Raw genomic sequence first — 22,736 nt, forward strand, 5'->3', positions numbered from 1 at the left:
CTCCGTCCTATTCTAAATGGACCACCTTTTGTTCGCATGAAATTTTATGCAGTTTTGTTTTATGAGTTAAGTGGAGAGAGAATAAAGTATGAGAGAAAATTATGATCTTTCCATTTTAGAAAAAGTATCAAATAAAGTGAAATATTTAAAAAAATGTCTAAGTATATTCTTTATTGCTGTGTTGGGTTGTTTGTGAATGACTGCTCTATATACTTACTTATCCGCTGCTCAATGTCAACGTGGTTTCTTAATTAGACCATCCACTACGGGTCTCGCCGGCATCTCGCGTCTCGTCCCGGCGAGACGGGACGCCGGCGCGACGCGTTGCAGCCTCCATCTCGTCCCGTCTCGTCCCGCATCTCGTCCCGGCGAGCCACGAGACGGGCTGTCTCGCCACGCGCCGAGGCGACGTGGAGCAACCCGGCGTCGTGCGTGACGCCCACTCGCCTGCCCGCGAGTGGGAGTCGTCACGTGCTGACGCAATAAATATTTTTTTTAAAAAAAATTTGAATTTAAATAAAACAAAAATTTGTAACGGTAATAATACCGTTTTTTGTTTTTTTTTTTTATAATTTTTTTGATTTTTTATTATTTTTTTTACTCTATAAATACTCCTAAACTCATCCTCATTTCACACACAACTACACATCTATTCTTCCTATCATCTAAATTTTCTCTCAAATTTTCTCTCAAATTTTCATAAACCAACTCAAGATGTCCGGCGACGGCGACGGCAACTACGGCGGTTCCGGCTCCGGCGGGTGGGATCTCAACGCGTTCGGCGATTGGGAGACCATGATCAACACATTGGGCGGTTCCGGTTCGTCAACCCCCCTGGGACTCAGGGTTCGGCGACGCCGGGGGGTACCAACCACCCAATTTTGACCTTGATGCATATGTCCGTCCCTCCGCCACGCGGTATTCGCAGGGATTATCCCAGATCCGGGAGGATTTTCCCGGTGGCACTGGCGGTGGAGGTGGCCGAGGCGATGGAGGTGGCACTGGCGGTGTACAACCCCATGCGGGCGAGGACGAGGAGGAAGAAAAAGAAGAGGATCTTGGCCGGCATCCGTACAGCAACTTCGAAACGATGGCGGTGTACAACGCCTGGATCACACGGTCTCGTACGATCCCATCGTCGGGAATCAACAAACCCGGAAGTGTTTCTGGGAAAAGGTCTACGAGGTCTACCACCAGATAAAGCCGAAAGGCTCCCGCAAGCGCAAAGTTAAAATGCTCCGCTCTCACTTTGACCGAGTCGACCGACAGATCAAAAAATTCTGCGGCATCTACTCGACTGAAGAGGCGCGCTACCAAAGCGGCACCACGGACACCGACATTTTGACGTCCGCTTTGCGCGCCTACTACCAGGACGAGGGTCATCAATTCAGATTTGTTGATGTTTGGCAGGCCGTCAAGGACGAGGAACGGTGGGCCGGAGGTTTCCGCTCCAGCTCGGGCTCAACCTCGAAGCGCACGAAGCATACGGCGAGTGGCCAATACTCGTCTGGTGGTGCGTCTGGTGGTGACACCGATGGCATCAGCCAACCTGAGGCTGAATCCCGGGAGTTTGCGGGTACGGTCGGCGATGCTGGAGGATCCGCGCGTGGGGCGCCGTCGGCCGCAAGGGACGAAGGCGGCGAAAGCGGCTAGAGCAAGGAAGGGCCGAGGCGAATCAAGCCAGCCGGCCTCGGGCTCGCGGGGAGGCTCGGACACACTTATGGTGGCGTACATGACCGCCACAATGGCGGACACTTCCCACTTCTCGTACGCTCAATTCACGGCCTGGTGGAACGGAATTGTTGCTATGGCAGCACAACTTGACCTTCCGACACCCCCTAAACCTCGACCGCCTCCAGAGGACGATTCGCCGGCGGAGTAGTTTTTTTTTATTTTGTGTGTTTTTTTATTTTGTGTCTTTTTTATTTTATGTGTTTATTTAGTTTGTATGTTTTTTAATAAAGTGTGGTTTTTAATAAAGTGTGTTTGTTTAAATGAATTGGGTAGAAAAAAAAATTCTAAATGAAATTGAATGAATAGTAATTAAGGGATGGTATAGAGACGGTTAAGAGACGGAGCGTTGCAGGTTCCGTCCCTTAGTTAAGGGATGGAGGAAAAAAGGACAGTGGGGCCCTCAAATAGTGCTCAAATAGTAGTTAAGAGACGGTTTAAGGGACGGTATAGAGACAGCGTAGTGGATGGCCTTAATACTCTCGTTTCTCAATTTTCTTTTTAATATGTTTCACTCTAATTGATACAAGCATTTTCGTAGAAGTATCATTATCTCTAGTTTATTTTCTCTCTATTTAACTCAAAAAATTGTATAATCTCAGGGCACTGACAAGTGGGTATTATATATTGTGAGATGAAAAGCTGAATTCCACTTCAGTATATTAATCAGACCACCTTAAAGAATTATAAACTCATTAATGTTTAGTTTAATTGGAAAATAACAATTTCTTTGTCTACCTAATTTAATTTAATAAGTTGAGTTTATTGTCAACTCTAACCTATATATCACTTATGATTCCAACATCGTGATTCTTTAAACTCAACATAATATCGTGAATAGGTGGCAGGAATTTTTAGTACATACACTAACACATGTACTATAATTCAAAAAGGAAGTCTATTATGGTATATATATATATATATATATATATATATATATATATATATATTAGAATTTGATTTATTGCTACATACATGTGAGATTTTAAATTTAGACATTCAGTATTTGCATGGTCTTTTTAAACTCACAACCATCCAATTAGTTTTACCTCTTAAAAACAGGCATTTTGAATCTTATACTTGCACCATTGGTAAGGTACTAGGTAGGTACTAGGTACTAGCATATACTCCCGTCTTTTCTACATTATTTTATCTCTTATTTTACCATTTCTCCACTTTAACTATTTATTTTCATTTATACAAAACGAGTGCTCTAAAGTAGGTTTTCGCGGGCGAATATTTACTCTTTTTCTCTTATTTATTTTATTTTCTCTCTTGATTTGGATAGCTATTAGAACATTTTTCTAAAAAATTTTCTTTTTTCTAACGTCCTAATAAATATTTATTCTCTTTTGTCCTTTATCCGAGTTTACCAATTCAAAAAAAGAAGGTTTTCGCGGGCGAATATTTACTCTTTCAATCTCTATTTCAGTCCTAGCACGTGTTCGTCATTTTTCAAAATAGATGAATGGATTTCCGGGACTGCTAAAGCGGGACGTAGGGAGTAGTATAATATACTCCCTCCGTCCCGAGCTACTCGCTCATTTCCTTTTCGGCACGGAGATTAAGGAATGAGTGTATAGGAAAGTAAAAAATGACGGCTGTAGGTGAAAATTTTTACTAAAAATGGAAAGAGTGCAAGTAACTTGGGACGCCCAAAAAGGAAATACGTGCGAGTAGTGCGGGACGGAGGGAGTAATATATAAGCCGGATTGTAGGCGTTGATTAAAATTTAGCTTTTGCAAATTCAGTTAACATTAATTAGAGGCACATTGTATGACTTTAGAATGAAGAAACCCTCCTTTGCGGAATGTTTAAGCCACAATAATTTGATGCATCAACAGCCCACTCCATCTGTCGGTTTAAATCCTCTATTGTGCTACTTATATTTTATTCCCCGTGTCTAATTATGTTAATCCAATCCCAATTATGTGGATTCCTCTAAATATATAACAAAAATGACATCTCCAATAAAAAAAAGTATATAGTTCAATAGATCTCAAGTGTTTAGTAGTATAAAATGTATGAATCCATTTCTAAAAATTAAAATTGTGAAGAGATCGGATAGGAATTAAGAGCTTGGTTGACTGCCCAGTTGCAGTCATGATTTATTAAAAACATTAGTAGATAAACACTGGTTTTAAACGAACCAAGGCCTGTTTCTTCAAGTTTTTATTTGGGCTTTGGCCACCATGGGCTAATATTTTATTGTGCCATTTTGTTTGCATTAGGTTTTTTGACGTTTTTATTTATTTCGGTTTCCTATTTTCACATTTTCCTATATGAAAGTTTTATTAGCAAAGTGAAACATGTTTTCTTAGGAAAATTGTGAAGATGTGACAAACCATCCAAAGAATGTCACAAACGTTGATGAGGATTAAAAGGAGTAGAGGTGGATGGATCAACTAAACGGATATCAATATCCTTGTTGGATAATGCTATTGTGTCTTAGTACATCAGAGTTGATATTGTCCCCATGAAATATTTATAAGGTTTTATAGTATAAAACGTAGCTAGTTGGAATTTATTCCATTACAATAAATAGCTGTCTTTCATAATTCCAACACTCTTTTGGTAAAAGAAATTAATTATATAAGTTGGGCAGCAAACTTAATTGATTAATGGTCATCAAATATCTTAAACACAAAAAATAAATTAATTAAAAAGGAGTCCGAATCATGGTAATCTAGACCCCCATAGACAGATTTTGATAATCTTCCAATCCCAAGTTGTGATATTTTCTCATTATTAGGTTTAGAGTTTAATGTTTTATTGCTCACACATTAATCAAACTTTTAAGTAAGAGTAATTGGCTAGAAGGTTTGGGATTCTAATCCATAGGTGGACTAACGATAGTAGCAGACTCACGTTTACGAAAAAAGAATATTTGCAATATTTGTGTACGTGAGTTAGCTGAGCGGTAGAGAGATAAGAACAAGGTATATTCTTTATCCAGGACTAGGAGCATGGGCAGATCCACATTGACGGCTCAAAAATTTACTTCTATACTAATTGTTCTTCAATTTTGAATATTTATTTGAGTTCCTTCTAAAATGCCCCCTTCTCAATTCTTCCTAAGGGTGAGCAAAAAAATCGAAAACCGAATATCCGAACCGAACCAAACCAAAATTTTAAAATTCGGTTCGGTTTTGAAATTTGAAAATTTTCGGTCGGAAAAAAAAAACCAAAAAACCGAATTTTATTTTAATATAATATTATACGTATATGTTTATATATAATATATTTATACTTAACTTTATCTCAATCTGTAACCCTAAAGAATCCACCTCTTTCTCTCGTTCTTCACTCTCTAACCCTAGAAGAATTCCTCCTGCCTCTATTCTCGTCCTCTCCGAGCCAGCAAGCCTCCAACCCATCTCCTATCTCTAATCCATCACGCCGCCTCCGCCCTCCAGCCGTGCAGCCCGTCGCCTCCAGCGGTGCTCCAGCCCTTTAGCAGTCGCCGTCGCCTCCCCCCTCCAGCCATCCACGCCGCCTCAATAAGAAGGTAACAACTCAACTCATCTTTTTAATTCCTATTTACTTCATGAAGAAATTGCACTAGGATTTTTTTATTTAAGTTTGTGTATTTCTTCAAAGCTCTCAATTTAGTTTGCAAAATTAAAATATCATTGTACTAATTAAAATATCATTGAGAATCATCATTCATATGGTGAAATTGAGAATTATCATTGCCCAATATTTTTAAATTTTTGATATTTCAATTTTTTGAACCCCTCTGCCCTTTAGCATCTGCAACGGTGAGCACAAGCTCTCCGTCCGTCCTTGCCGCTGGAAAGGACACGCTTGTCCGCCGCTGCGCTCTTGCCGCTGGCACGGACGTGCTCTTAGCTAAGAGCACGCTCGTGCCAGCGAGCAGAGCGACGTGGCATGTTTCTATTGGCATTTTCTTTTTTTTAAAAAATCAAAAATAATACCAAAAATTAAAAAAATATATATTTTCGGATTCCCAAAAATATAGCCATTTTATTACCGTTTTCTGAATTTTATTTGAAAATTTTAAAAAAAAATTAATCCAAAACTATCTATAAATACACACATTCATCATCCATTTGGACGAAATTCGGCCACTTATGAATTTAATTACGTAATTTTTAATTTTTAGGATTTTAATTATGTAATTTTTATTTTATTTGTAATTTGTAATATTATTTTGGATATTTTTAATGCATTTTAATTTTGTGGAAATATTTTTATTCAAATTGAATAATAGAATGGTGGAGCCCTTGTGCTCGTCCTTGCGGAAAAGCACGGCTGTGGGTGTTGTGCTCTTGCCTAAGAGCAGGCAGAAAAAGTGGGGCCGGGCCCACAACCGTGCTCGTTGGCAAGAGCACGATTGTGGATGCTCTTAGTCTTTATTACTGTACCATTTTCTTGGAAATTTATGAATCCTTCATCTCGTTATCAATAACTTATGAGATTATTTTATTTTTCAGGTTTAACTATGGACAAAAGATTGCTTAAAGTTCATGAGCAAGAATGCAATTGAAACTTGAAAGTTATTCAAGACTGAACACTTGTAGTGAAATCTCAACTAGTTGTTGAAACTTAGAAGTTGGAAGCATTGAATGGATATTAGGGATTTAACTTGTTATAGTTTGTTGAGGATTTATTAGATATCATGAAACTTTATTTTAGTTAACATTTGTATTGTAGCCTAAAAATACTTAGTATTGTGTTAGTTGATGGATGTTTTATGATTTTCTTGTTTTTTTTTGTTTTTTTTTTGAAATCTCTTAAAATTTCGGGTTTTTTTGAAATCTATTAAAATTTCAGTTTTTTCGGTTTAGTTCGGTTTTTTTAATTCGATTTTCGGTTTTTAGTTTTCGGTTTTCTGTTTCAGTTCAGTTTCAATTTTCACAGAAATTCGGTTTTTTTGTTCAGTTCGGTTTGGGCAAAAAACCGAACCGAAATCCGAATGCTCACCCCTAATTCTTCCAATTATTTGCTTATGTATATTTTTGTCCCTCTTGAGTTTAATTCCTGGCTCCACCCCTGCCTAGGAGTATGCTTACAAATCTATTTATTTAAGATCTGATGTCTGTCAAGTTGAATTTTAGAATAGACTTAAAGATATTTTCGAAAAAAAAATATTCCAAATAGTGAAAAAGTTGTTCAAATGATATTAAATCAAATTTAAAGGACCCCAAATGATATTTTTAAACGTTTAGACCTAAATTGATAGCAATCCATAGTCTAGAGACCAAAAAGGATATTCCCTCTATAATATAAAATTATAAGTACATATTAGTACTAAATTTTGTTGGGCTCATTACCTTTTAAATGTTCAAAATCTAATTAAAAGAACAAGCCTAAGATAATCAGGTATTTTTGAAAACATACTCCATCCATTTCATAGTAATAGAGTTATTTTGTCATTTTGATACGTTCCATAGTAATAGAGTCATTTCCCCTTTTAGTAAAAGTCAACATATTTCTCCACACCTACTTTATTCTCTCTTACTTTATTTTATCTTCATCTCTCTACCTTTTTCATTTTCCACTTTATTCTCCATTTACTTAACTCACCTAACACAATTTTCTTAATCTCTGTGCTGAAAAGAAACGCCTCCATTACTATGGAACGGAGGGAGTATATGGTTACGGGCTATGTTCAATGAACCATATTTCACAATTACAGCAATTAAGTGGTAGGAAAACAAAAGCACATAAACCGACAAATTTACTAAAGACAAAGATGGAATGTTGACGTTAAGAAAAGACAGGGTTATTGTAGAAGCCTGTGCCCAATCCCAAAACATTACTATTTTCATAACAATTTGTTTTCTTACTTTATTCTGCAGCTTCCAATGGATGGTAGAATATGGCACGGGGGATTGCCAAAATCTCTGTCGCTCTCTTTCTCTCACATTAATTTCTTTTACATACGACCCAATCTGATACTCCTGTGATGCTGACAATAGTGACCAGAATCTTTGTGTCATCCAGTTATTATCAGCAGATGGATCTTTGGGCTTGCTGATGTGGCGCCAACCTTGTGAATCAGAATCAGATACAGAGAAAGTGGAATTTTTTTTTGTGATCTCAGCCTTCTTTATGCTGACAATAACATTTGGATTGGGGTACTGGGCCCACAAAATCTATGTCGGAATAAAACAAACATCATGAATTCCAACTGTCAAAAACATACATAAACACTTAATTGAAACTAGATGCAAGTGGAAAGAGTGACGTGGGAAATGGAGAGAGAGCTTATTATAGATAGGTCTAAAACTTGAACAGTATATCAAAAGTGAATTCATAAATTCACTGCTAAATTCGTATATTTTGTGAGTTATGCTCCTGCAACCTGAATTGCTCAAGCTGAAGAGCTGAATTGATCAGAAGAGCTGAATTGCTCAAGCTGAAAAGAAAGAGCCATTAGAGACTTAAGGAGAGGATCAAGAAGTAAGCTCGGTGCATGAGCTGAACGTAGCCGTTGGAATAGCGATTATAACCGAATTTCAGTTTCAAGGAAATTGAGTTGGTTAGCTTTGTATCTCATATATTAGCTCAGCTTGTTCATGTAAATGCAGAGACAGAGAGAGAGAAAAACACACAACACACATGCATAGAATTGAGGGTTATGAGCTCTTGCTTGTGATTAGTGAGCATTCGATTTGTATGTGTGAGGATCATTTTCTTGAGAGTGTGAATCAATAAACTTCGTTAGTCTTCTCCGTGGATGTAGGCAACCATTGCCGAACCACGTAATCGCTTGAGAGTGCTTTACATTTCTTGTTTGTGTGAGTTCAATCGGTAGAAAGATCCTAACAAGTGGCGTTGTCCGGTGGGAAGTCGATTGATCGAATCTTGGGCGATTGAAGTTGTCACTGTTGTTTTGGAGCTGATCTTGGCAGACGGTTCACCAACTGCTTGAAGAAATGTCTACAACGAAATTTGAGGTTGAAAAGTTCACCGGTCGCAATGATTTTGGGTTGTGGAGGCTCAAGATGACGGCAATCTTGATGCAACAAGGCCTATGGGAAATCTTGAGCGGTGGCAACAGCGAGGAGGAAAAACCAGAGCAAGATGAGAAGGAGAATAGTAGATCTAAGGAGATGCAATACAAGGCCTATAGCACCTTGATTTTGAATCTGAGTGACAGAGTACTCAGAGAGGTAGCCAAGGAGGACACAACCTCGGGTGTGTGGTCCGAGTTAGAGTCATTATACATGACTAAATCCCTTGCAAACAAACTGCATTTGAAGCAGAAGTTGCTCACCTTCAAGATTTCAGATTCCAAGAGTGTATTGGAGTAGCTGGAAGAGTTTGGGAAGTGTATTGATGATTTGGAGAACATTGATGAGCAGATTAAAGATGAGGACAAGGCCCTCATGTTGCTAAACTCCCTACCAAAGAGCTATGAACACTTCAAGGATGCAATGCTTCTTGGAAGGGATTCAAAAATCAGCTATGAGGATGTGCACTCAGCCTTGAAGCTCGAAGATACTCAAAGATCTACAACCAAACAAATTGAGCCATCAGCTGAAAGTCTTTATATGAAAAATGGAGACAAGAAAAGTTCCAAGAAAAAGTTTCAGAAAAAGCAAGATAAAGAGAAAGTAGATAGTGAAAAGGAAACTGGAAGCTGCCACTATTGCAAGAAGCCCGACCACCTCAAGAAGGCTTGTTTTGCATGGAAGATGAAGCAAGAGCAAGAAAAGAATGGTGGGGTGATGCTGCAGATGTGATCCAGGAAGTGGAGGCTCCAGAAGCTTTGAATGTGCAAGATGGAGCTAGCCTTGAGGAGTCTTGGATCATGGATTCAGGCTGCACTTATCACATCTGCTCACACAAATCTTGGTTTCAGAATTTGGAAATCAGCCAAGGATCTGTGATATTAGCCAATGATCAAACCTGTGAAGTCAAGGGAATTGGAGATATAAAGCTCAAGGTTGGATGGCAGCATCAAAATCTTGACAGAAGTCGGGTACATTTCTAAAATAAAAAGAAACTTAATCTCTCTTGGACTACTAGAATCAAAGGGGTACAAGTTCAATTCTGAATCTAGAATTCTAAGGATAACTAAAGATTCAAGACTTATCATGGAAGCTAAGAGAAGGAACAGCCTATACTATTTGATGGCAGAGACAGTCACTGGATCAGTAAACATTACTCAGTCTGAGAGCATGAATTCTTGGCACTCCAGACTGGGCCATGTTGGAGAAAAGGGGATCAAGGAGCTAGCCAAGCAAGGAGTGATCAAGTTGAATGCATCAGAAGGTTTAGGAAAGTGTGAGCCATGTATTCTTGGAAAGGCTAAGAAGCTGCCTTTTGCAACTGGGAAGCACAACTCAACAGCTCCATTTGTTTATGCTCACTCGGATTTATGGGGTCCAGCTCAGGTTTCACCTATGAGTGGAGGTAAATACTTCATGTCTATCATAGATGACTACTCTAGTAAGGTATGGATTTATATTTTGAAAGAAAAGTCTCAAGCATTTGAAAAGTTTAAGGAATGGCATACAAAATGTGAGAATGAAATAGGGATTGTGTTGAAGTGTCTGAGAACAGACAATGGGATGGAGTTCCTATCTACTGAATTTGAGGATTATTGCAAATCAAAGGGAATTAAAAGGCACAGAACAACCCTAAGAATCCTCAACAAAATGGAGTTGCAGAGCACATGAATAGAACCTTGCTTGAAAGAGTGAGGTGCATGCTGTTCTCTTCTGGTTTGCCAAAGAAATTCTGGGCTGAAGCAATTTCCACTGCTGCAATGCTCATCAACAAGTGCCCATCATCAGCAATATCAAATGAAATCCCAGATCAGAGATGGTATGGAAATCTTGGTGATTACTCTGGGCTAAGAAGTTTTGGTTGTGCTGCTTATGCTGCAGTAAAGCAGAACAAGTTGGAACCTAGAGCCAAGAAGTGTGTGATACTGGGATATCAGGAAGGTGTGAAGGTTTACAGACTTTGGTGTTTGGAGCAGGGAATTATTGTGAGCAGGGATGTAACTTTCAATGAAACAGAAATGCCTTTCAAGAAAGATTAGATTGCTGCAGATGGCAGAAGAGAAGATCTGCAGAATTTCGAAATTGGTGAAAGCTCAAATAGAGCTGAATCAGAAGAAGATTTGGAGTTTTCAGATGACAGAGGAGAAGGTGGAGCACAATCACAACAATCAGAGCAAACTCAAGGTGGAAATGATCAGCAGCCACCAAATGGGAGACCGAAGAGAAATACTAGACAGCCAAGATGGTTTTCTGACTATGATATGAGTTTTTTTGCATTGTGTGTGGCTGAGGTGTTATCACATGCAGAGCCAACTACATATGAGGAAACTATAAGGTACAAAGAAAGCCAGAAATGGATCAAGGCAATGAGGGAATAAATAGAGTCTCTACTTAAGAATGACACCTGGATCTTGGTGAGAAATCCAGAAACCCAGAAATTGATCAGCTGCAAATGGATTTTTAAGAAGAAAGTAGAAGTGGGTGAAGTTGAATCTATCTGGTTTAAAACAAGATTAGTAGCAAGAGGTTTCACACAAGTTGAGGGGATAGACTATACAGAAGTGTTTTCTCCAGTAGTGAAGCACACTTCTATCAGGATTTTGCTGGCACTCACTGCTCATTTTGATTGGGAGCTGCATCAACTCGATGTCAAGACTGCTTTCCTTCATGGGGACTTAGAAGAAACAATATACATGATGCTGCCTAAAGGGTTTGAAAAGCCTGGTGAAGAAAATAAAGTATGTTTGCTAAAGAAAAGCCTCTACTGGCTGAAGCAAAGTAGCAGACAATGGAATTTGAAATTCCATAAGCATATGCTGAACATGAAGTTTGAAAGATCTAGATTTGACAGTTGTGTTTATGTGAAGAAGAATGAGAAAGGGACAGTTGCCTATTTGTTGTTGTACGTAGATGACATTTTGTTGGCTGGATCTTGCAATTAAGAAATTCAGGTCATTAAAGATGATTTAAAGATGAAGTTTGATATGAAAGATCTGGGAGATGCTAAAAGAATTCTTGGCATGGACATACTCAGAGATAGAAGGAAGAGGGAATTGAAGCTGGTCCAGGCAAATTACATTAGCAAAGTGATCAAGAAATATCAGATGGAAGAAGATGCAAGTTCTGTATCCATTCCTTTGGCTAGTCACTTTAAACTCAACAAGGAGCAGATGCCAAAAGAAGAGAAGGATAAAAGAAAATGAATCAGATTCCATATGCAAATATTGTTGGCAGTATTATGTATCTGATGATATGCACAAGGCATGATGTGGCTCATGCAATCAGTGTAGCTAGCAGATACATGTCAGACCCGGGCAAAGAACATTGGATAGCTTTAAAGTGGATTTTGAAGTATCTAAAAGCCTCTGTGAATGTTGGGTTGCATTTTGGAGGTGGAGCCTAGTCCGAAGGTGATGATGCATTGGAAGGATTCTGTGACTCAGACTATGCAGCAAATTTGGATAACAGAAAGTCTCAAAGTGGATATGTTTTCACATTAATTGGCACAATTGTAAGCTGGAAGTCAAATTTGCAATCCGTGGTTGCATTATCTACAACAGAAGCTGAGTATATCTCATTGACTGAAGCTGCAAATGGGGGAAAATGGTTGCAGGGTATTCTTCAGGATTTTGGAGTTAAACAGACTGGAGTGAAGATCAGATGTGATAGCAACTCTGCTATATGTTTAGCTAAGCATAAGATGTTCCATGAAAGGTCTAAGCACATTGATGTGAGGAGGCATTTCGTCCGTGATGAAATTCAGAATGGAAGAATAGATGTTGTGAAGGTTCCAACCGAGGAGAATGCATCTGATATGTTGACAAAGGCTTTACCAGTTTCCAAGTTTAGACATTGCTTGGAGTTGGTGGAAGTTGTGGAGTGTTAAAAGTTCAGCAATAGGAATTGAGAAGGAAGTTAGATGTTGATTTATGCTTTGCAGGATCAAGGTGGAGGATTGTGAGTTATGCTCCTACAACCTGAATTGCTCAAGTTGAAGACATGAATTGATCAGGTTAAAGAGCTGAATTGATCAGGCCGAAGAGCTGAATTGCTCAAGCTGAAAAGAAAGAGCCGTTGGAGACTCAAGGAGAGGATCAAGAAGTAAGCTCGGTGCATGAGCTGAACGTAGCCGTTGGAATAGCGGTTATAACCGAATTTCCGTTTCAAGGAGATTGAGTTGGTTAGCTTTGTATCTCATATATTAGCTCAGCTTGTTCATGTAAATGCAAAGATAGAGAGAAAAAAACACACAACACACACGCATAGAATTGAGGGTTATGAGCTCTTGCTTGTGATTAGTTTAGAGCATTCGATTTGTATGTGTGAGGATCATTTTCTTAAGAGTGTGAATCAATAAACTTCGTTAGTCTTCTCCGTGGCAACCATTGCCGAACCACGTAATCGCTTGAGAGTTCTTTACATTTCTTGTTTGTGTGAGTTCAATCGGTAGAAAGATCCTAGCTCATCTATAAAAGTATGAATAACCCTCCCCCTTAAAAGGCATTTTAAGGAGTGAGTGACTCATTTCTAATAATATCTTATCCTATTATATATAGATATACACTTTCTCAAAAATTGTGAACGGATCCACCTTAGATTAGAGAAGGTCACCTGGTCTAAACTTGCATTCACCTCCGGGGCATTTTGTGTCCTCTTTTCGACTTTTACATGTCAGAAAACTGCAGATCTTAATATAAGGAGACGAGGAATCATGGCCGTAGCATAAGTTTCTATTTCGTTCCATATTACAAACAAAGACAATCAACACTTTCTGGTACTATATTAGGCATTGGATGCCCTGCTACGTATCTTTGAGGGGGAGTTTTGTGCAAAGCTGATGCGCTGGAGGAGGTTTCCGAACCTACTGAACTTGGCTGTGCCCTGATGTGGAACTTCGCAAAGCGGTTGATGGTAGAGAATTTCTCCAATTCCTGGGCTTCCACTTTGATGTCTACAATTGATAGGCTTTTTTCCAGTCTGCATCATCGAATTCACATTTTCAATACTTATACCAATGTAAAAATATGCACCGAAACGAGGGGGGATGCTATGCGAAAGCAAAGTCAGCCGAACCTATAGAATCAAGCTCTTCACATACACAGCTTATAATGAGCCCAAGGCAAATGTAAGGCAGAGGTAATCACATTTACTACATGAGGGCAGTCACTAAGGGTTATAAATCAACAAATACCGATTTCATTTTTCATCATCAGGCATTTTCAGCATTAGGTCAGTTAAAATATTGCTCACATGATCTACATTCATGTAACATCATGCAAAGAATAGTAGATTAGGTCCCTACCTCATTAAATCACCTTCAAGCTTCTTCGTTCGACAAACAATATCTTCTACAACTTTTGAGAACTTACAAGCACCAGTTTTCCCTGAAGTTTCTGGTTTGTCATGTGAATCCGACCTGAACATTATAATAGCCAATATGAGAACAAATTTGAGGTTAGAAAATGAAAGTAATTCTCAGTGACAGAGAAAGGAGCAAGTGCAGCTCTTACTCATCCATGGAATCAGGAGGGAATTGGCCAGTCAAGCTACATGCATCTCCTAATGTTAATCTAGCCGCATAATACGCTAGATAATCACAATTTGAACTGGAATCCATACAAATAATAATTGATGGTGCAGGTCGAAAGACTTGTTGCATAAGTTGCGTACAACAAATCAACCGTCTTTTTGCTTGAATCACTGGGTGCAACTCTTCTACAATTTCAGCCTCAGAAATTACCTAAGATATTGGAGGGTAATGGAATTACTAACAGATGATGATCCATAGACATATCAAGTATTTTGGAATTTATAAGCAGAAGGACCTCACTCCTCACCTCTTCTTCTCTTCTGTTTGCAGCTTGTGCCCATGAAAACTCAGCGGTGCTGCCATATAAAAGGAAAGTACTGAGATTATATGTTGAAAAGTTATTCATAGAAATAAATCTACTTCAGACATTTATTGGAATGATAGTGGAAAAAGGAAAAGAAATCAAAGGTGCCAATTATAAAAAACTGATGCTTCAGTGATATGGCAGTTAGTAGGCCAAAATACCTGATATCTTGGGGCCACAACTGGTCATTATTAATTTCCTTGTGCCAGGGTACCATGTTAAATGCAACAAGTTTCCGTTTCTTCTGCAATGTAACAGCTAAGTTTTGGTGACTGGCAGATGAAGGCAACATAGAAGCGGGGTTTAATTGTTTATGCAGTACAGGGTTCCTAGATGGAGGTGAAAGTAACCCATTTCCTTGACTAGCATCAGCCAAATTTACTTGCATATTCAAACTGTTATCCTGCAAGGTTCCATGAGTCATTTCAGAGGATAGTTGTGTGGCCTGAATTGCAGCTCGTGAATCATATATTGGCAACCTCTGTCCGTTCTTCAAGGTCTCAGGCTGTTTAAACCAGGATTGGACCATCGGCAAACTGATACGTGATGGATGTACTGCATTAGAAGGTCTTTTACTGCCAACTGAATATGGTGGTATATCATTTTGAGAAAGCATACTCTGCTGGAAATTCTGTTGGTACGATATCAACAAAGTTTTGTCAGACTTACCATCTTGGCCCCCTTGAGCAGGTTTCCACCCTTTACTATCCCCAGATGAATATGTGTCAAGGAATGATACTCCACTCAGGTCAGTTTTTGCTACACCTTTGTTTCCAGAATCCTGTCCACTCAAGAACAGCTCCTCGAGATTGGCATTTGGATGCTGATAATTCACACTGTCAGGTTTAGGAGGAAAGCTCTTACCATCATCAGTCATCAATGAACCAGAGCCAATAGAACCTGCATCCAAGCCATGATCTCTAAAATGTTCTTGTTTTTGAATATTACTGCTGAGGGATGTAGAGCTATTTATATCAGTTGACCCTTCATGAATAGAACTTCCTTTCTCTAATCTCTGATCAAGCCCAGCTAAATTACCTGAATATTGTTTTGCATTGTATATTTGTTGAGAATAGTTCAGGTAATGCGGCCCATTTGTAGCTGCTGAGCTAGCCCTTGTAGTGTTAGATGCTGAATCAGGGGAGCCAAACAAACTAGAGGAAAATATGTAAGATCCCGGGGAAGATGTATCTTGCTGTAAGGCCATACCCTGCCATTGAGTATGTTGCCCCATCTGAAATCCCGCATGCTGCAGCCTATCTGATGTCAAAGAGGGTTGTGCAACAGCCACGTTCCCAGAAAGTGGGACTTCAGCATTCATGCGACTAGGAACAGGTGAAGGTTGATGCTGGTTTTCAACATGATCATTCACAATATGACTTGATAGAGTCGTTGAACTAGAGGCCGCCTGCAAAGAGAGCTAAGAGTTTATATTTAGGGAATGTAGGAGTTAGTTTCATCTATCAATGAGCAATCTGAAAAATGTCATCTCCATCCCGGAGGACCTAGAAAGGTAAGATTTAACATGAGAAATATTTGCTTGACCAACCATGGATAAGGATGGGAAAACTGAGTGTGTCTGAGAAGTTTGAGGATCCGAAGACCTGCATGGTTTAGCAAAAGTTGCACCAGAAGTATCACTTAAACCAAATGTCACTTAACCAGAAAAACAAATGGAATAAGCAAAAAATTATTGAGAATGTACTAGTTTTTTCCACATAATATGATATTTTTTAGATGTTTGCTAATATTTGCATACAAAATATTGTCAGCGGTAATTACCTCGGAGCAGTCATATTTTCACCAGGACGTTCTAAATGAACATTTAACACTGATGATGCAGCTTCCATATTAACTCCAGAGGTCATAATCTCTGGATGAACCGAGTACCCATGAGTGTTTACCTGGTTCACCTGTAAGAACAACATAATCGCTGAACTTTCAGAGAAAAAGGAAACTGAGCTGATAAAGATCTTCGATGAAATTGATATGCCAGTGAATATGGTCAGGTAACCTAGGTCTATGCAAGTAAGAACATCTTGACCTGATCAAGGCCATCTAGGCATTCTTTTGCTTTGCCACTCAAATACAAAGACATCAAAGAAACAAAAGACATAGTGCAGAAATTCAATTAACAGGACACAGAAAAAGGAAAGTCAGGTTAACCTGATCGTGTTTCTTTTGGAAGCCACCAGGCACATGATGTGATGTACTCCCTTGAAGCCAAAAAGCACCTTTGGATTCTTGACCTGGACAGAGTCGAGTTTCAATGCAATTTTCCTATGGGACCAACTTATGAATCTTAACTTCAATAAGGAATTTAGATGTTCGCCTCTCAATCACAATTACCAGTCAAATTCTGTACATTCTAACTACTCATGAATTACAGTATGAAAACAGCAAATCCAAATAGGAGAGTAGCATATTATTACCTGAAAAATCATTGTGTAGCTGGTTGTCACTAGGGCATGACAATAGGATAGCCTCGCGTGCATCATTATTTGGGTTCTCCTTATGTTGACCAGGCCACATGTTTGGCAATGGCAAAGATGTGTGAATAACAGGGGTCCTTCCACTGGGAAGCTTCTGTGGAGTGTTATAGTCAGGTAACATGCTCGTACTTCTTGGAGAGTTCTGAGCAGTGGCATGAGAAAACTCAGAATAATATTCTTCTTTCTGTTTCTGATACTCGTAACCCGATTGCTGAAAATTAGCAAAGCTGGAGTTCATATTGAAATTCTGGGCCATTTGCTGTGGCTTTGACCTTGGAGAGACAGCATTTGGGGAGTTTCTGTTAACCCAATTATTTTGCAGCCTTTTGCTATCATTGGACTTTGGGAGCTGATTGTCATTCAATGGTTCTGGATTCTGGGAGCTCAATCCACTCAATTCTTCTTGTACCCCAGGATCATTTCCAGAAGTTTCTTCGAGAGCAGACTGCATTAGAGCGCTCCAGCTACCACTTTGTATAGAAGGCGATCCATCCAAGTCAGACATGTTTTCCATCATACCTGCAAAGCCTCCTGTGCTCACTTTGCTGCTTCTTCTGAACGATCCCCAGCTGTCATCATCTGTGTTATACAAGATTTTCTGTTCCAATGGGTCTAGAGAATCATCCACCACTGACATGCCAAAGTTTGATGTTGTTCCAGCAGGAAGCCCACCCCAACCTGGATCTTCATGCCTCCCTTCACATTCTAGAGCTGATGCATGTCCCTGCATTCTAGTTCCTTGCTCGGAGTAGCTTCCAGACAAACCTGCACTATGTAAACCTTCAGTGGGAGCTTGACCAAACAAGTCCTTCTCTTGATTAGAATGATGAACCGACACGTCTGTCATGTTGATTTGATCAGCAGGAAAATTGAAATGTTGACTCATGAATGAGTTTCTGAAGCCTGAAGGCTGCATGGAGACCATTCCCAAAGGACTACTATTGGTCGAAAGATTAGATGGGCCCTGAAGGTGAGCATACTGATTCAAATTCTTGTCGGGGTTTGGAGTATGATTCCCATATAAAGATAGGTCCAACTGAGGCTGAGATAGGCCAGCAGGACTTCGTCCAAGTACTAATCCATTGGATCCACTGTGTTGCATCATGTTACCGGTCATAAACATTCCTGACGGATCCTGCATTGGTGTTCCATTGACAGTAGGAGAAAATTGACCACTTGATGACTGTTTCACTGATGATAGTTGATTTACATAGTTCTGGTTTCTAGCATTGGTCAACTCCTGGAGTTGTTGTCTTCGCTGCATTTCCTGCAATTGCTTAAACATCTGACGCTGCAACATCCTTTCATTCATAAACTTAGGTATTCTCACTCAAGTCAGGCGAGCCAGGGGTAATGTATTTGGAATAGCCAACTGCATCCAAATACAATTACATTGAGACAAATGGAGAGTACGAACTTGGCAAAGTGCCTAAGAAACATGGCTAGGAAGGGCACAAACAAGATACAACCAAAAAGTCATTCAGAGCTCAATAACAGTTAAAAAGGTGTTGATCAATTGGACATATTAATAACAAAAAAACTAAAGCATGGTCACTCTAATTGACTCGATATGTCTCTCTCGTGATCGTTTTAGTTCCATATGGCATGATTTGCTGTTATGATGAACATCATTCTGACTTAATGAACTTCAATTGCCAACAGCATAACCCCAAGGCTAATGTAATAAGTTGAGAATCCATCAAAAGGGAATAGGATATGGATGTACAATAACAAATTTCATGACAAGGCATTTCCAATAACAAAGGCAACAACAGCCAAACTTTAATGCTGTTATACTTTTCTGGAACTAAAATCAGAAATATGCACTAATTTCTCTAATTACTACCAAATAAAAAGAAAAGAAAAAGAAAACAAAGGGAAAAGGAAAAAAACGAAAACAGACACACACTCATCAAATTGCCACAATAAAAATTGAAATTAATTCAGCTCTTTTAAAAGGAAGCAACTACCGCGACAGAATTAAACATGCATCAGCAACAACATTTTTCCTGGAGGTACCAAATTCGACTAGCAGAAGAAACCATAAAGACTCCTTGCATGTAAGCAGACTCTCTAATTCTAAACATTACACATACAAAACCCCAGCGAGAATTTACCCCAAACTCATTTCGACATAAATTAGGAGCAGCGCACAAACAATCTTAGCTCAAATTACACACATCACAGCTCTAATACTCAAGCAAGCCCCAAATTATACAATCTCGGGCAGCGCACGAGCACGAAAACCAGCATAAAAATGCAACTCCGGCCGTTTACAGAGTGATCTGCGCTAAAGTAATCGAGTGGTAGTGCGTCTGCGAATAATTCTCTTGCAACTTACACCGAGTAATTCATGAAATGGAAGATCAAATACTGCAAATTTTGCTCAGCTTCAACTCTCATCAAATTTGCCGACGTCTCTCTCCCTACATATGCATAAGAATACAACTAACTATATAATGAATGTGTATGCATAAGTGCTCCACTATTCACTGCTTATTTTCTCTCTCTAAATAGTAACAAGTGTTGTTTTTGGTTTATCAGAGAGGTCTCTCAGATAATAATGCCGATAATAATTAATAAACTAAAAGAAAAAACTCTTTTTAAGTAAATAAGCAACTTGCCCCGATCCCGAGCCTCAGATTCTGAGCCAGGCTCGGTTCGGCGGAGGCGAGAAATTTTTCCGTGGTGCCGGGCCTACGGTTGAGGCAGAATTTCAGCCGTAGATATAGATATTTGAGATCATATACGGTTATGATTTAAAGAGAGAGGTTGATTGCTGCAGCCGGTAGGTAGGTAGAGAAATACAGTAATAGGAAAGCCGTAGTGGGAAACGCGCTCGACGTATGCGCGTGAACTATCATTTTTTTCTCTTTTTGAATATAAAAGGATAACTTTGCATTTAATGTTAAAAAATAGAAATGGGAAAATAGCTAAAGAGAGTTGGTTGTAATTTTTTTAAAATAATTGCTGTCTTTTCTGATATTATGTTTTTCCCGCCACCGTTAGTAGCTGTATTAAAAGCAGAAACTTTTACCGAGTTTTTCATTAATTTGGTGCATTTTTATGTCATAAGAAAAATAGGAGTAGTAGTATTAGAGGTAGGAAAACGTGTGAAAATTGGAAAAGGCAAGGCCTTTGGCCTTTCACTTTGAGTAACCCCAAATTCTTTTATGTAGTGTCTTAATGCATGGATCTTTCATGTCTCCATCTCTAGCCTATATAAGGCATAGAGTTGTAGAGAGGAAGAACACAAAAACAAAACATTCTATGTTCTCTCTAGCTCACAAGCATTCTAGTTTGCTTTTTAGGAGCATTGTCTAGCTCGGTTCTCAGAACTCCATCAAGTTCGCCGGCGCCTAGCGGGTTTGAGGTGCTTCTACACGCTAGGAGGAAGTCGTTTTATCTTTGGGGGCAATACGCCATTCCGTGAGCACTAGCCGGAGCGTAATTTGTCTTGCGGAAAGAGGGCTTTCCTCGACTCGACTTATAAATTTGGTTTGCTTTATTTTCGTTGTAATTTTCATTCCTCTATTTGTTGCAAGTTTTCTTTCGATTGTAATAGTTAGAGTACCGCCTGTACACGGCTTGGGAATTTCTTCCCATTATTTCTAACAATCGCAAGACAAATTAGTGTACTCTTCTAAGACAGGATTATACCAATTGAAGTTGGAGGAAACTGCGTTTCTGAATCTAAGACAAATTGCTTCTTGCGATTGCTGCTTTGCACAATCTCGATATTTACCAAATGGATGTGAAAACTGCGTTTCTGAATGGTGATCTGGAAGAAGAAATATATATGGAACAGCCCGAAGGGTTTGTTGTGCCTGGGCAAGAGCGTAAAGTATGCAAACTGGTGAAGTCATTATATGGGTTGAAACAAGCACCATTACAATGGCATTTAAAATTTGACAACGTGATGTTGGCAAATTGATTCACTATCAATGAGTGCGATAAGTGTGTTTACATTAAGAACACAGATAACGGTTTTGTTATTGTGTGTCTTTATGTAGATGATATGTTGATTACGGGCAGCAATAGTGCCATTATCAACGAAACCAAAAATATGTTGAAGAGAAATTTCGACATAAAAGATATGGGTTTAGCTGATGTGATTCTCGGAATCAAAATTAAAAGGAATCATGAGGGAATTGCTCTGACACAATCTCATTATATTTGAGAAAGTGCTAAAGAAATTTCACTCGTTCGATTGTGAGCCAGCTAAGACTCCATTGGAACCCAACGTGCATTTGAGTAAGCACACGGGTGAGCCTATAGCTCAAGAAGAATATGCAAAGATCATAGGGAGTTTGATGTTTATCACAAACTGCACCCGACCAGATCTTGCGTGTACGGTGAATAAGCTGAGCCGATTTATGAGCAACCCAAGTAAAGAACATTGGAAAGCTCTGCGTAGGGTTTTGAGATACTTGAAGTATACTCTTAACTTTGAGCTGCAGTACACAAGATATCCCCAAGTACTTGAAGGGTACTGTGATGCAAATTGGATCTCTGATTCAAAAGACTCGTTCTCGACGAGTGGTTATGTGTTCACTGTGGGGGTGGTGCTATTTAATGGAAGTCGACGAAACAAACGTGTATAGCTCGATCCAGCATGGAATCTGAGTTTATCGCATTGGATAAAGCAGGGGAAGAAGCCGAGTGGCTCAGAAATTTCCTAAAATGTATTCCATGTTGGAAGAAGCCAGTGCCGACAGTAGTGATATGCTGTGATAGCCAAGCAGCTATAGGGAGAGCACATAGTGGCTTATACAACGGTAAGTCTCGACATATTCGTCGGCGACATAATACCGTCAGACAATTGATCACAAGTGGTGTTATCACAGTTGACTATGTAAGGTCAGTTCATAACTTAGCGGATCCGTTAACAAAAGGTTTAAACCGTGATCAATTGCATAAATTGCTAAAAGGAATGGGACTGAAAACCACATCTTAAAAGATGATTATAGTGGTAACCCAACCATACGATTGGAGATCCCATGGGCTTGGTTCAATGGGAAAACGAAGCTATATGAATCTAGTTGTAACACTCGGAAGATTTTTTATCTTCGCCCATTCTTTAGAAAGCATTGAGTGTTGTAACCTGCATGTGGTAAGAGGCTAAGTTTTGACTTTTAATGATTCTTAGAAACCTCGAGGAGGTGGGTATTGTAGGATACCTAGAAAAGAATCACCTATGTAAGTGAAGAAGTGTGGGCCGCTTCAACATGTGAATCACTTATGAATCCAAAGTGGTGTTCCATGGCCAGTAAAGGACACAAACGTGAGAACTGATGAGTTTGTAAATAATATTGTGTCAATATTATTGTCTCGGTATACACCAAGGAGGAATGGTTTTCAAGGCATCACGTCCACCAGGCCGCCGGTATGCCCGATAGTGTTGACTATGGAAAGTTCAAAGCCCCAAGCTACTATTCCAAATACAATATTGTTTCTCGAGAATTGAGCAAAGAGTCTGCATACATGCATACATGTCTAGTGTTGGTTTGAGCTTGCAGTGCTCTAACCAATGTGGGGGATTGTAGGAAAACGTGTGAAAATTGGAAAAGGCAAGGCCTTTGGCCTTTCACTTTGAGTAACCCCCAAATTCTTTTATGTAGTGTCTTAATGCATGG

The 22,736-nt window shown here is 39.3% G+C and overlaps 1 protein-coding gene across 5 annotated transcripts; it reads right to left on the reverse strand.

The window, feature by feature from the left end:
* Nucleotides 1-13,311: 13,311 nt before the first annotated feature.
* Nucleotides 13,312-19,651, reverse strand: LOC121743729. Of its 5 annotated transcripts, none has more exons than XM_042137078.1 (10): nucleotides 19,442-19,651; nucleotides 17,041-18,472; nucleotides 16,775-16,857; nucleotides 16,391-16,521; nucleotides 16,158-16,212; nucleotides 14,770-16,016; nucleotides 14,552-14,600; nucleotides 14,225-14,454; nucleotides 14,017-14,130; nucleotides 13,312-13,691 (listed from the first exon to the last, which is right to left on the reverse strand). In XM_042137078.1, exons 2-10 carry the CDS (start codon nucleotides 18,410-18,412, stop codon nucleotides 13,460-13,462), a joined length of 3,513 nt encoding a protein of 1,170 aa, XP_041993012.1. In that variant the 5' UTR covers nucleotides 18,413-18,472; nucleotides 19,442-19,651; the 3' UTR covers nucleotides 13,312-13,459. The 5 variants fall into 5 exon arrangements, with proteins under 5 accessions (XP_041993012.1, XP_041993013.1, XP_041993016.1 ...); XM_042137079.1 differs by having other exon boundaries at nucleotides 19,218-19,651; XM_042137082.1 differs by having other exon boundaries at nucleotides 14,770-15,508; nucleotides 15,647-16,016; nucleotides 17,041-19,651.
* Between the last annotated feature and the right edge of the window lie 3,085 nt (nucleotides 19,652-22,736).

This window comes from Salvia splendens, chromosome 8, assembly GCF_004379255.2.
Source record: "Salvia splendens isolate huo1 chromosome 8, SspV2, whole genome shotgun sequence".
Classification (NCBI taxonomy): domain Eukaryota; kingdom Viridiplantae; phylum Streptophyta; class Magnoliopsida; order Lamiales; family Lamiaceae; genus Salvia; species Salvia splendens.

Coding starts and splice junctions, on each gene's coding strand:
- LOC121743729 (XM_042137078.1), bottom strand. CDS start 18,412: ATGAATGAAAGGATGTTGCAGCGTCAGATGTTTAAGCAATTGCAGGAA. Junction 16,858..17,040: donor GCTACACAATGATTTTTCAG/GTAATAATATGC, acceptor GACTCTGTCCAG/GTCAAGAATCCAAAGGTGCT. Junction 16,017..16,157: donor TTTTCCCATCCTTATCCATG/GTTGGTCAAGCA, acceptor CTCTCTTTGCAG/GCGGCCTCTAGTTCAACGAC.